The following is a 16,774-nucleotide window of genomic DNA, read 5'->3' as shown; positions in this document are numbered from 1 at the left end:
GGTTTAGCGCCACATATTCTTCGAATTACGGAGAACACTTAGCACTCAGCAACTATGTACTTGTCGCCAAGTGACATCCTTCCTGCCTATACCACGTATTCCGGCTAAATGCCTACAAAATCCTCAATGGTTTGGTGGACTGTGGTGGACTGTAGTGGACTGGAGTGGATCGTGAAGTCATCAGTGCACGTGATCCCCCGCCGTTGCCTACGGTAACATGTCACTTGAGTGAGTGCTGTAGTTTGAGATTGGAGGCTTTGAGCGCCGTGAGTCCCTTGATGGTGAGGAATTTTACCGGCGGGGCATTAACATTGTGCAGCGATCCCCATCCATCGAATATTGGAATCTCCCGCCGTCCCGCTTAAGCTAGGAAAGTAGAAAACTACCTGGCAAATTCGCGTGGCAAACTGCCAATTCCTGTTGCTCCCGAGAGTATTCCGTAATATTGTTCGGGTCCTCAACCCCACGAGTATGTATTTTAGCCACGGTCTGTCGCGTCATCGGTCCAATTAGTATTTATATGAAGAGTGCCCCTCGATCGGTATGCTTGGACTTTCTCCAACTCCATTGACATCTTTGATACGTCGTGCTTCGCCGAATACAGCCCTATCCCATTTCCAATCCCAATTCCTGCACTTCAAACCACAACCCTTCAGCTCAACGACTACCGCAAAAATGGCATCAGATCTCAACTGGACGAAGAAGACCTTCACCCTCAACACGGGCGCCAAAATCCCCGCCGTTGGACTGGGGACATGGCAATCTTCACCTGGCCAGGTTCGGGAGGCCGTCAAGGCTGCCCTTCAACAAGGCTACCGCCACATTGATACCGCTTTGGCCTATGGGAATGAGAAAGAAGTTGGTGATGGTATCCGCGACAGCGGTGTGCCACGGGAGGAGATCTGGGTGACCACCAAGCTGGACAACACCTGGCACCACATCGTTGAGGAGGGAATCACAAGCAGCCTGAAGAGCTTGGGGTTGGACTACGTTGATCTGTACCTCATGCACTGGCCGAGCTCAACGGACCCGAAGGACCTTAAGAAGCATCTTCCGGATTGGGATTTCCTCAAGACCTGGCAAGAGATGCAGAAGCTGCCAGCATCGGGCCGCGTCAAGAACATCGGAGTCTCCAATTTCGCGATCAAGAACCTCGAAACCCTCTTGAACGACCCGTCCTGCAAGATTGTCCCGGCCGTCAACCAGATCGAGCTGCATCCTAACTGCCCCTCGCCGAAGCTGATCGACTACTGCAAGCAGAAGGGCATCCACTGCACCGCGTACTCCTGCATGGGGTCCACCGGTTCGCCTCTCTACCAAAACGAGACCCTCCTCAAACTTGCCGCAGACAAGGGCAAATCCGTGCAGGTGGTCTTGTTGAAGTGGGGTCTTCAGCGCGGTACTTCGGTCATCCCCAAGTCCGTTACTCCTAAGCGCATCGAGGCAAACTTCCAGCTGGATGGCTGGGAACTCACTGCTGAGGAGATTGAGAAGATCAGCTCTATGCCGGAACGATTCAAGGTCTGCGGAGATGCATGGTTGCCGGTTCGCGTGTTCTTCGGAGATGACGAATGAGTGGATACTATCCATTGAGCGCGGCAGAAGCTAGATCGGACGGTTACGATATGACGGGTATGAGCGGGACTACATCATGTGGAATATTTGATTTGATTCGGCCACTGCTTAGACAGGAGCAGGCATAAGGAATCGGAGGTCTTCCACGCCTCAATTCAATCTAGCCTTTGGACAAATTTTAGCACAAATCCATAAGGCAATACAACCCTGAGCTCATGGACTAGATGTGATCTCGAACTCTACTGTTTTACCAGTTTTCAACCAAATCACTTCCTCCCCACAATCCCCTTTCAGTCCCGGGTAGATATATCGCATCGGGCTGAATTCTCATCTGCTGCGGAGGCGGATGCTCCTTTTGTTATAGTGTTGCTACATTGAACCATGCGACAGCCACCACGGATACTTCAACCCATGGCGCCTGCATTCCTCACGTATCGGGCGAAGCTCATATCATCGTCCTGGCCTTCACTGGCATCTTCCAGCGCGCTTCTGTATCTTTTCTGAAGCCCGGAATCGAGCCCGGCATCCTCGTCGTCATCATCCTCATCCTGGCTATCCTCACTCTCGGCTTCAACGTCACTCACAGTCTCCGGCTCCACGTTCTTCGTCCGACTCCCCCCTCCCCCAACCTCCATGTCTTTCATCAACTTGCTCAGCTCCTTCTCGCGGCGACTTTCCTTGGCCTGTTCTTTCTCCTTCCGCCTCTTGAGCACTTCAGGCCAATAATCCCGGATGAACTCCTGCCGCTTTTCTTCTACTCCGTCGAAAAACTCCGGGACTCCTTGCCCAGTCATCGAAGAAACGCCGACCACGCTCAGGGTATTGTAGAACTCCTCCAGTACCAGTGACATGCTGTTGGTAAGACTAGACATGTAGCCCGATCCCTCACCCAGATCGTCCGGCCCGCTCTCATCCCGGACGGCTTCCTGGAAGACCTCCCAGTCGCGCATCCACCGTACGCACTTATCCACCAAACTCCCCCGGTCGAGAGTATCGGCGGGGTCCATGTCCATCGCATCACCCTCCGGCACATCGGCTTTGTTAAATACGAGGACCATGGGAAGGCTGGTGCGGTACAGAATGCTGACCGCATGCAGCATGTTGGCCATGAATGTGGCGGTGGAAGAAGCGGCGCGCGGGGTGTCGATGATGTAGGCGATGACTGTGGGCATGGTCGTGGAGAGGGCGGAGAGGAGGATCGAGGACGAAGCAGACCAGGTAAAGACCTCGATTTGGCCGGGGGTGTCGAAGAGAAGATAGCGAGGGGTTTCCAGCGCATCCGGCGATGGCGTGGGCTCGTCTCCTGATGCTGTCTTGCCCGACGGGGCCTGACTTGCGTCCGGTCCCTTCGTCCCTGTTTGCGATGGATCTCCTTGGGCTGGTGATTGTAGTCCAAACCGCTTCTCCACCAGCCCTATCACTTGATCCACCTTGGTCGCGAAAAGGTTTAGGCTTGTTAGGATCCCTCCATTCGGGCCTAAATTGTATTGCCGCATGACTTCCTTGTAGTCCACGCTGTCTCGTATATCCACGTTGCTCTCGAATGGCACTCTTGTAACGGCGGGGTCGAGGTTGATGACATATGGCGGGGATGGGGGCGTTTGAGCGTGAAGATCAGATATTATCCTTTGCATGAAGGTGGTCTTGCCAGACCCAGCCATGCCGATAACCACAATGGCCACAGGCCCCGGTGGGATAGGTTCCGGGTCGGACATCGTCGTGGAAATGTTGGATTCGCTTTGATTCGACTGGGGCTGATTGATGGATGGTGGACCGTCACAATGCGATTGATAATCCAGGGAGGTATCGGCTTCGAAGGGATTATAGGGAGGCGAGGAAGGCGTCTATCTTCAGGCGAGATAGGGAAGACCGTTGGAGCTTTGATAAGTTTAAAAAATTATGTTTCTACAATTCCCATCCGAGCTGGAATCCGTCGTGAATTATTCGGATCATTCCTCATGAGATACTTGTGGCCTTAGTGCCTGATTTCGGTCGCATTGTCGCCAAAATCTGATAGGGGTATGCGAGGGGACCACATACACTCAGGATACACACAGTCGGGCGGCAATGATGGATATTCACATGTTTCATTGTATGGATAATCAACAACTTTTAGCTACTCGGGTATACAAGCACCGGAATTGATCCAAAATCGCCATGCCTTGTTCCGTAGAGGCTCGGTAGTTTGCTTTAATGTGAGGTCCGCCGATCGATATAGAACCAAGCAAGAGGTGAGTCTATCCACGTCCATCGCATCTGCAAACCGTCCGTCGTATAGGTGGTTCATACCGGATAGTTTCAATGCTTCTGCAGAACGCCTCGCACGCTGCCAGGAAGCACCCGGAATCCACTTACGACCACCTCGTGAATGCCTGTGCCGTTCCCACTGCCGACCTCCAGCCACCTCTTCAGCAAATCATTGCTCTCCTTCGGTTTGATGCTTGGCGCAGCAGTCCCTACCGTAACATGCGCCACGGGGTTAACTGTCTCAAATGCAACCCGCTCTCCATTTCCTGCCTTTGCTCCCTCGGTCTGGGCAAGGCGAACGACAAAACACATGACCCGGTCATCCCAGACAAGACGCTCCAGCTGAACATCGCACTTGGAGAGCTCCGGCTCTAATCCCTCGCCTCCCTTCCGTTTTGAGACGGCGTCTTCCCACGGAGCGCGTTGGATGTCGCAGAGCTTCTCCCAGTAGTCCTTGTGTTGGGCGGCAGATGCCCGGTGAATGAGAGTGACATGGAACTGAGGTTGGATGCGATTTTCCTCCTTGAGCTTCCAGAAAAAGTTGGCAGAGGCCTCGTCTGCATCTGAAAAGACCGCTGAAAGAATCTCTATGATGCGTGATGTGTCCAATTTGACAGCGAAGTATTCGAGTTTGGGCGCTTTAGGTTTCGGAGCATTTGATCCATCCTGCATGGACTTGTTGCGACTCTCCTTTGGCCCAGGCTGCTTCTTGCCGAACGAAAGGTCGTGCTTGATGTCGGGTTTGTAGTCATTTAACGCGTCGGCGATGGCGTCGTCCATGTCTTGCGCTGTTGGCATGTCCGGTGGGAAGAGTTTTGGATACGCTTCGTAGAGCTTCGTGACGACGGTCTCCAGATTCTCGCGTGACGACTTGGTGGCGCTGAGATCGATAACGAGATCGAAAGCATCATCCGGACTCGAGCTAGCATCAACTGGCTGGAATCTATGCAAGAACCCATCCATAATCCCAACGACTTCATGAGTTCCCTTCTCGTTGGAACGAATGGTCTGATGGTTATCGCCTCGGCTCAACACGCGCTCCTGCATGATCCTGCGGACTTCATTGTAGTCGCTTGGATCGTGAACGAAATGAAGTGCCACGAACTTCGCTTTCGGGGCCCCCTTCGAGATATCTTGGATTAGCTGCTGACGTTCTCGCTTTTGATGATTGTTCCGATCCGCAAACACGGCGGGATGAACTTCAAGTAGCGCTTCGATTGACTCGGCGAATCGTTGTGGCCGCCGGTGCTTGCCCTGGATGTTGTCGTTTTGGAAATGGCCCCAACCGAAGAGCTTCACCAGGCCAAGAGCAATGGTCGTCTTGCCGCAGCCGATGGTTGCAATTGGCACGAGAACAACATTATTCGTAACGTCTGCAACTTCTTCTCCGCTTTCAATCTCCTGTCGGATAATGTCGGCGCCATTGACCCCTTGCGCCTTCAAGAACTCCTCACGAAGTGCAATGATTCCGTGATTTTTGTTGTACTCTTTGGCAAGCTGGGGATTTTGCGCGAACCGGTAGCGAGCAAATCGGAGGTATTCTTGGGTGATCTTCCTGTGTTTCTTGATCCGTGGATCTTTCCCAGCGATCATGGACTTGGTACATTCTCTCCACTGTCGGTACATCAAATATGGTTCCTCAAACTTGTACTTGAAGAACCAATCATGCCAGTCATGCGAGTCCCGGACGCTGTCTCGGGCTTGACACCGGATCACGAACCCCTCGGTATCTCGTCCATCGTAGTTCCCAGTCTCGGCAACCTCATCAAGAAATCGCTTGACCTTCTTGATGTCATCCTCCATTACGTACACCACCTTCTTCATTCCCCATTCGTCGGCGAACTTGTCCACCAGGGGTCCCGGATACGTGGCAAATTCGGGGAGGTTCAGATTGATGCCATGCAGATAAAGACCGGCCTCCTCTCTCCCATAGGGAAGTACGTGTTCTTCGAACTCATCATCGCAAAGCTCAGCAACGGCCGTTGCGTTCATGCGGCGTAAAGTCCGAGCCAGGTCCTCGCGAGTCTTCCCGACCGTAGCCAAGTGCCGATCGATCCATTTTTCTCCCCAAATAGCATGGCTCGTATTAGGATCCTCCCGAGGCCCTGTTGAATGTTTGCTGCATACGAGGAGCGTCCCGTCGTCTAACCCGGCAATGAAGATGATGCATCCATTCTCTTTGACGCTCAGCTCATAGGGTCCGCGTGTGTTCTTCTCGACATTGTCCCAGTTGGTCTTTGTAACTTCTCCGTGGTTGAAAAACTTGTCGTATCCTCGTACCGCGATCTCATGTGCGCCCTCGTTGTTGATGTAGGTAAATAATCCTCGAGCGTAGGTGGGAAGGTTTGGTTTCTTGTAGTCCCAGTCTTGCATACGCCAGCTGTCGACGTTCCTGCCTGAAGGTAAGGTAAATGTAGCCTTCTTGACCGAGACTTGGCTTTTGCCTTTGCCTTTACCCTGTTTGGCCTGGAGCTGCTGGACTAGTTCTCGAATCTCTTGAGGATTCTGGGGCTGGAATGGCGCGGTCTCTCGGTGAGCCATAGTTTCAAGGAGAAGAGCTGTGAAAGCCTAGCTAGATGATTATTAGCGGTGGGTAAGCAGGTGAAGCTTGAGGTTCCAGTTCCCAGGTTCTGAAAGTCGATTTTTGAATCCGAACAGCTTGGAGTTCATGGGCTGTGCGAGTCTCAGTGTACGGTCGTGTGAGTCACTGACAAGCATTGGCCAAACGTGAACTGGAAAAGCCCCTTCTCCACTGGCTATGATGATAGACAGCAGGTGCTTGGGTTATTGACTTATGAGGAGTTGCTGTGTGCCTCAGATTGATGTTTGCGATTCCTGATTTGGCTGTTGCGAACTTGATTGGGAATAATCAGATTTAGATATTCCAGCCATGAGGTCGCGCTCGTGCTGCCGTGGGGAGTGCGGCGAACTGTACAGACCACCCCCGCTCCCTCGCCTTGCTTCTGTCCCTCGACTGGCACGACTGTTTACTGGAACATTGAGCAACAATAGTAGTACAACCTTTTCTATACTCTACACGATGCGCGTTGAAGATTATTGGGGATGATGGCAATGATCTGCCGGGCCAAATGGACAGCTTCAATTCCGCGTGCAGTCAACGTCCGAAGACTGAAGTGGTGTACAAGTCATGATTAATTGCCGAGGATTACTCAACTATTCAGATGCTCAGAAGGCAGTCCGAAAGATATCAAAGATGAACCAAAACAACCGGCCTCCTCTAGCTTTGCCGTCTTGTCGAATTATGCGAACGGGAGCTCAGACACGTCAGAGTAGTACATAGTAAGTACTGTCGCTGAGTAAGGTATCACTGTGGAGATCTGTCGGGTATAGAGTTGATATCGAGCTCTATGAGCCCGCTACATAACACTAGGCAGAATTGATGAGGGATACTGAGGACATTAGATACAGTCACCTTACACATGCTGTCAGTGCTAAACTTGTTGTTGCATGTCAAACATCTGGTGCTTCGATAAAAACCCAAATCAATTTGAGGGTTGTGTCTCATTTCGTCCTCGTAGCTTGGGGGTGGCTTGTACCTGGCGTATGACTAACATAGTACGACATCCACTATGGTTCCGCCTTCAGGGAATTCGGGGTCATTACAGTGGCAGAGCATCAGGCTGTACCTATATTTGAACCGCACCGCAGCGAAGCTGGGTCTGCAATTAATCTGTATGCCTGTTCACCTCGATTCCTTGAAATTTAAGCACAGATACTGTATCGGAGTAATGTTACCCGAAGGGATCAATTTGGTGTTCTCGACTATTCCAGCAGCAGAGGGCCGACAACTGCCGAGCCGAGCTGCTTTTGACTATCAAGTCACAATGAGTAACCCATGCGCCAAATGTCGAGATATTTGGGGTAGCAGATCGGATAGCTGGAATTGGGATGTCTGGCAAACGTAATGTTGGATACCGGTCAATGCCTCCCATGAAGCCCGAATGGGTTGAAGCAGCATAAAGACCCAAATCAGTTGTATTAGCCTTCTGAGAACCCAGGGGCGCCTTTAGGGAGTGAATGTGTATTGGTACTATAGACTTGGTTGTTTTGTGATAACTTATGAAGATCAACACCGGATCCTTGCGGATGGAACTCTATGGGAGCAACAAAGTCGGTTTGAATAGGGGCAAGTTTAAGTTTCTCTCATCCTTGCTGCGGGTGGACGCCTTGCTCGATCACAGGTGTCCCATATTCCGAATTGTCTCAGCTGTGAAAAAGAGAAAAAGGATATGCGGTTAGCCAGGCCATGCTAGGAGACGAGACTCGAGGGAAACAATAGCAATTTCTCTTCAGATCCGAAGTTTTTTATTTGCCCGATCAGCCCTCGGGATATCAAGAGATGTATAATCAAGTCATCAACGAGATTGCAATGCAGTTATAATGCAGTGTCATGGATTCAGAGCTGAAAGCTATTAAAAGGTTTGCTTAATACAACAAGCCACAGAAACTCAGGAGAAGGTCAGGAGATTTAAGTTCTGCATACGCCGGTTATTTCCTCCATGCAGATTCATGCAACAATCGAATGCTCCGGATTTCGGACGGGGACGAGTCAGTACCTATCGAGCGTCCAGCCCTCGCTCCCCACATTTAGCAGTTAGTTTCATGTGCAACTGGCAAGTGTGTTAGTCGTTAGACAATAGGCTAGACCAAGCAGCCCACCATCCCACATGTAGGATTCGGTTGTAGGGGGACGCATGGCCCATGGTATAAATGGCCACTCCAGTGGAGGCGTGGACGGGTGATATCCCCGGTCGCTTGCTAGAACCAACATCGTCGGCACTGGTGGACAACAAACAACTTGGTTTAGATGAAGTATGATCCTTTAAATCATTCCATTGTTATTCTTGTCCAGCCTTGGTCAGAAGGGATGGACCTGTGCTGTACCCTCGGTCTTCTCTGAGATAAGTGCGAACCAAAGCCACTCGTCTGAAATATCAAGGGGTTGACCGTCGTTAGCAGTGCTGGAGGCGTCAATCCACATTCGTGGTTACACCCCATGTCCGAGGACCATGCCACTGATGGCAGCCACCAAATGATTCATGCGGGCAATGGAGGTCATCCACGATAGATCGGCTCCTTTATGGTTTCCTGTCGTAGGGTTGCGACCAGTTATCGGCGATATAAGTACATAGTGGCCTCAGAGCTGGAATCGCCACTGAATGCATATACTTCCTGCTGTTGCTCTGGTGGGGGACACGGACACAGCGTATCTGTAGGCGTTGAGAAGCTGAGTCCTGATTCAGGCTGAAATGTTTCCGGTCATAAGAGCCAACAGAAAGGTCTTTGCAGGAAGTCGAAATTGTGCATTCAGTATATCACCTGCACCAACAGAAGCTCCGGAGACTGCACAAAATGTTAGAACGAGCTGAAACCTTCTAGTTTCCGACCCAATCATGGATCATGAGATTAAGAGCAAGGATCCTTGGTGCTGGAGCATGGACCGGTCACTGAATATCATCGTATGTGGTATGACCCTCGGCTGAATAGAAAACGCAACCGATGGATTGGATAGTGGCATAACTCTAAATCAACGGCTGAAGGGGAAGATGGAAATTATGTTCACATCGAGGGGGGAGGAAATCTGAGCTGAATCCCTTGCATATCTGTCAGATATGACGGAGGGGATTCAATTTCCTTCATCCCTGACGGTCCTAAAAGCTCCTTGTGGTAATGGCTGGGGAGGACTGAGGACTGAAGAGTTGCAGATGTCTGTGTGATCCATGCATAGCTGGAACTGGCGTAGGCCTCGGGGTAATTATATCAATTACCAGCACGGCAGCACCGTTAACTCAGTCGTGCAGTATGTATCCGAGTAAAGTTAAGGAGAAGCGAAATTGGATGCGTGAACTAGAGGGTCGGTAACGTATTCGGCAAATACACAACGCATATCCGCTCTGAAAAGAAACAAGGCAGTGCGAGAGCGGTGTATCGACTCGCACTAAGGCTAGGTCCAGCTTTCGAATATCTCATGCAAGGTACACCTGCCCAATGCAAGATCGCTCTTGCATGGGGCTAATCGGGTCTCGGTAAACAAAGCGACTTGTTTGTCACCCTGGCGATGCTCGATATATTTATCTGGTCAAGTCTTCTGCTGGATATCGCAACAGGGGCAAAGATGATAGGAAGGATGGCCGGCACTCCACAAGAGTCAGAACACGCTCACGAGGATCCCGTAGAATCTTGCCGCTGTGGCGCATGGAATAGACGATGTTATGGGTGGCTCTGACAAGACGGGAGTCGCAAGAAGAGACCTCACCAGTCAGTGGTAGTCACGGCATCTGGACAAAGGCATTTGGTGAAGGCTGAAGTGAACTGATGCGGGTCGTAGGGCTGGAACAGTGGAATGACAGCGGTAGATTGTAATGGTAGTTAGAAATGCTTAGCCCTGCAGTCAGAACTTTCTATTCATTTTGTCCTGGACCCGCAAAGACGGTCAATAGCTGTTAGGAGGTGAGGAATTAGGAAGCACGTGAGAGATGGAGCAGGAACGACGTTGGTCGATGACATTTGAAGTCTTGGCATAAATGCTTAGCGTTTGTCGTCATTGTCTAATTATAGGCGTGCTGACCAAAGTCCCATTTTGGAATTTTCCATCCCCAATTCCCCTTACCAGATTCCTCCACTAGCCAATCCCCACTCATCATGCAGGGTTAACGAAATAACAATATTTGATTTTTGTGCAAGGAAGGTATTTGGAGGAGGAAGCCGCAGTACGGAAAAGTTATGGGTTGTCGAGCTTGCCCCTTTGCAGTCAACGCCTGTACTGAGTCCTGACTTTGACATTCCTTGGAAAGTTCGGATTGGGAATCTCTAGCTCTGCAAAATCGCACACTGCAACCCCAGCCCAAGCAGCTGGACTCTGGAGCTCCCGCCAGAACTGCTGCCCCATCCCGACATCCCTAGGTAGCCGCAAGCACGAGCTCGGTCGGCCCAACCGGCTTAGCCGCGTTCCTTAAATCCTAGCAGCAGAGCCTGGACATGAGACAAGGGGGAAACCAGGCAGCCAACAGCCCAGCGCTGAGTTGTTTCCAAAATCCATACAGTTAACAGGCAGATACGGCCGTTAGCGCCACTTGGCAGTTTCGCACGGAACAAATTCCGGCTCCCAAGGGCCAAGTCCCAGCCCAACGGCTTTCAACGAACCCCCCTGTCCGGTGTTCGGCGCGTTGAGGACCGCTTGTGCCGTGGACGAGACCCGCAAGCGGTGAACCTTTCTGAACAGCATAGAAGCTGAGATATAGCCGTTTCAAGTATTCTGTAGTCTGTAGATAGTAGGTGCCTATTTCCTAGCATTGCTTAGCATCGAGCCTAGAACACGTGGTTCAGACAATTGATGCCATCGGCGGCGTTGCCAATGGAGTTGGATACTTCATAAGGCGAGCTGGCACTAGTCACGGACCCGGGCGTAGGAGGGCCCTGAAACATGGGTTTGCTAACGAGGTTGCCATATGTTGTCGTATTGGAGCTGAATTTAGCCGGAATGATTTTCATGGTGTGTATACGTTTAGCCAGTAGTATTGTATTCAGGACGTTTTGTGTAGAAGTGTATCTGAAATGACATGTGGAAGCATGGATGGTGTCCAGAACTCAATTGCAGCGATTCCATTCCGAGTTCCGGACACTATGAGTTGTGTCTCACGATCAGTCATCGGGTGTGGTCCCTAGGATCGACAGTTGCTTGGACATGAAAGGGGGGCCAAAATGCCAAAATGCCAAAATGCAGAACTACCATGACGCAAACTGTAAAAGCCGTTCCAGCTTCCATAATCTGCTTGACGTAGATTACAATTTCCAAATTTCTAATTGAACCCAATGGGGATGACGAAGAACTATGATTTGCAACCACCCGACCAGTCCCAAGTCACTCCCAAGGACGCCACCGCAGTAATGGTCGCCAGTCACCAAGCTTACCGCATCTTTGGATAGGATAGAGTCGCTCAGCCGCAAACGTGGAGGTTAAAATGACGGGCAACGAGGCAGGGGCACAGGGAACAAGCGAACAAGCCTCGGATTTCCAGAATCCGAATCCTATCACGTTCGTAAGGTAGGTGTTAATTTAGGGCAGATAAGATAGCAAACGTCATGGGTCGATATGCAACAGTGTAACGGTGCAACGGTGCGAGAGCGCCTTACCACTTCCCCGCTACCAGGAGCAACTGAAATGTTGCAGCAGGAGTGGATGCAGACCTGCGTAAGTGCGGATACCCTATGGTTCACACCTAACGTTCGTTGCGGTGAGTGTCGGCACCGCCTAAATTGCAAATTAGCCCCGGGCACTCCCCGCCTACGAGTGGGGCCAGCCAATGTTGGCGGGAAATGTTCATGAATTGTTCGCGAAGAAAGCGTTTCCTGGGGCCTATTCGTTGAATTTCCAAAACAAGAGCAAATTTGTGATAGCTAAGCGGTCTAAGTCTCCATCGATTTGCCTGAGCTCTGAGATGGCAGATTGGTAGCTGGTGTTTCTAGAATTAGGGCCACCCGATCCTCGTCTGCCCGGCGCCACACCATACCTCATTCAGAGAATGGTGGTGGACAAGGAGAGACTTGCGAAAGGGATCCCTGCAGCCCTGCGGACCCTGTCGACTTTACTGTTAGACCTCTCTCTTGAAAGTTGAAACAGCCTTTACTGGAATCTGGATAGTGGATGGTGATGTGCTGTTCACGGCTGGTACGTACTAGCCTGCTATCTACCACCCAATAATAGTCCTGCTGGGCTGGAGATCACTGAAGTGGGAAGATAATGGGACGATGGGAACGAGGAGGATTTTAGATTCTTCCACAATTGCGCAGCTCTATGTCTATCCCTGCTAGGCATGGGGGCCTTTTTTTAACTGTCGGACTGTCTGTCGCATCCCTATTCCGTTACCGGTAGAGGACGGAATACTGTACGGCTGTACGGTAAGGTCATAAGGAGTATCGCATCGATGATTTGTGAATATATACCTTATTCTATGATTATGTACTCGATTCTATGATTATGTACCCGATTCTATGATTATGTACCCGATTCTATGAATATGTGGCCGGTGGTGAGTTGGTTTGGAGGATAGATTACGTGTGGCCGGTTCAGCCGCTCGCCCATTCATCAATCATTCATTCGTAGCATCGCCATCCAACACATCCATGCATGATAAACACTGGCCAGTAGGGTCTGGGGATTACCTTCGATCATGATCAATCCACCACCGCCTCTTCCTCCCAGTACGGCCGCAGGAGTCAGGCCTCGTACCTTAAGTGAGTTGAGCCTAGTGTCCCAACTCCCGTCCATACTCAGTTGCCCATGCGCCCCCCCGGTCGATTCCCACGGCTCCATAATCACATTTCAAAATAGTAAATAACCTTACAGTACGGCTGTACTCCGTACTACTCAATACGGTCCTTGTTCAGTGCCCCCCCTCGTCCGCCTTTTGCCCAAACCGTCCACCATGCCGGTCCATGCTTCGGTGCATCTCCATTCTCCACCGCCCCCGTCTCCACCACGCCTGAACCATGCCTTTGTTTAGTTCTGCTGGGCTGGTGGCCGATGCAAGTAGTAACTACTGACCCGTCGTGCATCAGCGAATGCCTAGTCACCCACCAACGCATCACAAACCGCGCTGGTCCAGGAGGAGACCAGTGCGCGCATCGTGACTGGCGACAGGGCTTGCCTTATGCAACTTACCAATCAGATGGCAATGTGCCATTGCCCATTAACTATTCCGATTCCACTCTCGCCCTCCTAAGTCCCGGACCTGAAGCGGTGCAGGGGTGTTGAGTCCACGCCTTCGACGTTATGCATCCTAGATGCAGCCCTTCAATGTTGTATATCAATAGCCTCCCCCCCCCAAACAGCTCGCATCCTGCATTCTTTAACATCACCAGAACTTCAGCCTGCACACGTCCACTTCACTATATATCTCTCCTTCTATGTTTATGTCTTGAAGTCACATTAATCAACATCTAAGTCTTTGTTTCGCATCCGTCACCATGCACCAACACCCTGCCTACGCATACGCTCCACAGCTTGCACCACCGACACAACGATACTCAGGGACAAGTAGCGCTTTCAGTGCCAGTGCCAATCCCAATGAAGATTGGACTAAGATCTCAGACCTCGCTGAAAGAAGACGAATTCAAAACCGAATTGCTCAACGGAACTACCGTATGTATCTCGTCGCATGTCAGGATGGGTCCCTTGTTAACCTGGACCGCAGGAAAGAAGCTGAAGAAGCGCCTGGAAGACCTGGAGAGGCGAGCTGCTTCCAATTCCGCGTCTCCGGAACAGTCACACGCCGAACTCGACATGTCGAACTCCCAACAAGGCGATGATTCCTACCAACGACTTTCCACTTCGCCCCTCCTAGGTTCCGATCAGCTACGGCAAACTCCCGAGCTAAGCCATCAGTATTTGTCGTCGGCCAGTGATGATGGCAGCATGTTCTCGCATCAATACTCGCGTCAAATTTCAACCTCGCCTCCACCCTTCTCGTATTCCCCGGGCCACAGTGGCTACCCAGCATCAACATACCCGGTGACCACTTACACCGTTGAGTCGCTGCCATATACTTCTTACTCCACCTATCCCGCCATCGCAACCAGCGGAAGCGAAGTGCCCCTCTTCGCCCCGTACCTTGGAGGCGTCACCTACGCGTCGTCACTCCCAGCAATGTGCTTCTCCACCCCGCCAAAGCACGATCTATACCCCGAAGAGGAAATCAATCCATTCAGCATGAGCTATGCTTCTCTTGCCGGCATCGACATCTCTACTGCACATGCATATCAAGGATCAAATCCGCAGGTAAGGCCTCCCATTCAGCCCCATCTTGGGGTCGGCGCGTTGCCACGCGATCTGTACTGCGGGATGCTAACTGCCATGATAGACGCCACCTTTGTCGGATTCCTTCAACCCTTCCAACTCTGGTTCTCCTCCAGAATCTTCGTCCGCCTTCCCCGCTACTCCGGCATCCATGCCGAGCACCCCGGCAATCCACCTCTATTAAAAGCCTCTTTTGGCATCTGTCTAGCATCTGTCCTGCGAACGGGACGTGCTTTGACAGTGTATCATACCACACCACGTTCGCTTTATCTTGGTCGTGTCCACTACGACTGATGTTGATATCATTAGCGATGGCACTCGCTTAGCATTGCATGGTTGGTTCCGTACGTTGTTGCATTTACGATTTGTAATTAGAGCTATCGGCTTTAAAGGCGAGACTTCGAGCGTTGCATGGCTTCGGAGTTTATTCATGTTTTACTGGGGATGGTTTGGCCCCCAAGCCGGGGAATCAGGGGGGAACACAGCCGGTGTTGGAATCGTAGGGTAGATGGAATTCCGCACCGGACCAAATTTTACGAACTGATGATTAGAAAGACTACTTTTTAAACGAATATTTGGAGGATCAACATATGTCGCGAGACAAAAATTAACGCCGTTTCACCTGCAAGCTACATCCTGATTGCTCAGCCGAAAAGCCCGAAAGCATGGTACGGAGTTGCCATGTTTGATGTTTCTATTGAAATGATTGGAGGTCGTGCACCTGCTAAATGGAGAATTCGGAGCTTCCATATTCCTTATCCCCGGTGGCCATCTGCTCCTTCGTTTCAATTTCTCAGCCCTCCCCCGAGAAAATGGCCGCATCATCCATTAGCTTCCGCCCTGAGAGTCGCCCGCTCAAGCTCGCCGCTCGCGGGTCGTCACCCTTCCTGTGCAGAATAGAGACACGCCACTTCGGGATGCTGTGCAGCGTTCCTGGTTGTCTATCCCCATCATACTAGTTGCGGCATTGCGGCATCAGGATTAACGGCTGTACCGTTTCGTGATCCTAATTACCTGTAGTTAATACCAAGACTGTATTCCGTCGTAATCGTCCGTCTGTGGCTCAAATCGTCTGGTCCCCCTGCCCCCTAGTAGGGCTGAATAATGAATTAGAGCGTCGGGGCTGCCGATAGGTCCACACTCCACACTCCACAGGTGGGAGGGCCATCCGACAATATGAAATTGCGACAAGTGATTTGAAAACCAAGAGAATGTTAAATGATTAGTTACCCAAATTATAACTCTGCTTGCGCAAGCCTTGCATACCGGTCCGTTACTTACTGTAAGTAGTTACTTACCAAGTAAGTCCATGGTCTAACTTAGTAACTTACTTAGTAAGTATTAAAATAACTTATGTGCCCCAAGTCTCCCCTTAGTACCGTATTTATTATATTACCTGGTGTCATGTTGGCTGCCACAACTTCGCAATTCGCATCGTCCAGGTCGCCGCAAGGATCAGAACCAAGCCTCTGATATCAGCACTTTTATTACTTTTACCTCGACTCCGCCTCACCGCCAACCCGCCCCCGACAAATCATCTCCTCGGAAATCTAACTCTAATAATATGGTTAAAATCTTATTGCCTGCCGTCAGCTGCGGGGCCACCACATCTAAATACGTCTCGGATGATTGCCAACTGGCGCGTCGATGCATTTCATCCTGATTCTCCGGAGTCCAGGCTCCATGAAGATCAGAGCTAGGTCCCTCCCCGATGGTGCTGCCAGAACGAAACCCTCAGTTCTCTTGAAGAACCCGAAACGGCAATTGCCATGGTCCGTGAATGATCTGATAGCGGAGCGAAACCCGGCGGCTGAATCGATCTCCGGTCTGTCGTAAGGTCGGTATAGGACTTCTCCCGTTCCTGAGAACGCGTCACCGGTCGAGCACTGCGTATACCACTGCTATCTAGTACGACTGTACAAGAAAAAATTGTATGCCAGCCACCTTGATCAGGATCCGTTCGCGCTCCTGGTCTGCCACTAAGCCTCCTCTGCATCATCCAACGAAGAAGCCTGATAACAACGGTATCTCCGGATTCCGACGCAGTCGAGAGAGGTTCACCTGGATCTGTCACGGATACTTTGGCGTCTTGCTCCGATCTCATCCAACTTCTCGTAAATTTGAAGAAGACCGTTT

General features: G+C 51.1%; 4 protein-coding genes across 4 annotated transcripts; 2 read left to right on the top strand and 2 right to left on the bottom strand.

Annotated features, from left to right (window-relative positions):
• Positions 1-215: 215 nt before the first annotated feature.
• Positions 216-1,777, top strand: P152DRAFT_21120 (uncharacterized protein). Its single transcript, XM_033674419.1, has 2 exons — positions 216-266; positions 320-1,777. Exon 2 carries the CDS (start codon positions 544-546, stop codon positions 1,573-1,575), a length of 1,032 nt encoding a protein of 343 aa, XP_033539132.1. The 5' UTR covers positions 216-266; positions 320-543; the 3' UTR covers positions 1,576-1,777.
• On the bottom strand, positions 1,644-3,483 carry P152DRAFT_454091 (uncharacterized protein). Its single transcript, XM_033678521.1, has one exon. The coding sequence runs from the start codon at positions 3,288-3,290 to the stop codon at positions 1,980-1,982; it is 1,311 nt and encodes a 436-aa protein (XP_033539131.1). The 5' UTR covers positions 3,291-3,483; the 3' UTR covers positions 1,644-1,979.
• Positions 3,484-3,646: 163 nt separating this feature from the next.
• P152DRAFT_454090 (tRNA ligase) lies at positions 3,647-6,677 on the bottom strand. Its single transcript, XM_033678520.1, has one exon. It carries the CDS (start codon positions 6,361-6,363, stop codon positions 3,874-3,876), a length of 2,490 nt encoding a protein of 829 aa, XP_033539130.1. The 5' UTR covers positions 6,364-6,677; the 3' UTR covers positions 3,647-3,873.
• Positions 6,678-13,809: 7,132 nt separating this feature from the next.
• On the top strand, positions 13,810-14,932 carry P152DRAFT_445578 (uncharacterized protein; the record flags this gene model as incomplete). The annotated part of the gene is made up of 2 exons (XM_033677863.1): positions 13,810-13,984; positions 14,037-14,932. 2 exons carry the CDS (start codon positions 13,810-13,812, stop codon positions 14,930-14,932), a joined length of 1,071 nt encoding a protein of 356 aa, XP_033539129.1.
• Between the last annotated feature and the right edge of the window lie 1,842 nt (positions 14,933-16,774).

The sequence above is a fragment of the Eremomyces bilateralis genome, assembly GCF_010015585.1.
Source record: "Eremomyces bilateralis CBS 781.70 unplaced genomic scaffold P152scaffold_1, whole genome shotgun sequence".
NCBI lineage: Eukaryota > Fungi > Ascomycota > Dothideomycetes > Eremomycetales > Eremomycetaceae > Eremomyces > Eremomyces bilateralis.
This window is presented reverse-complemented; position numbering and strand designations above follow the sequence as displayed.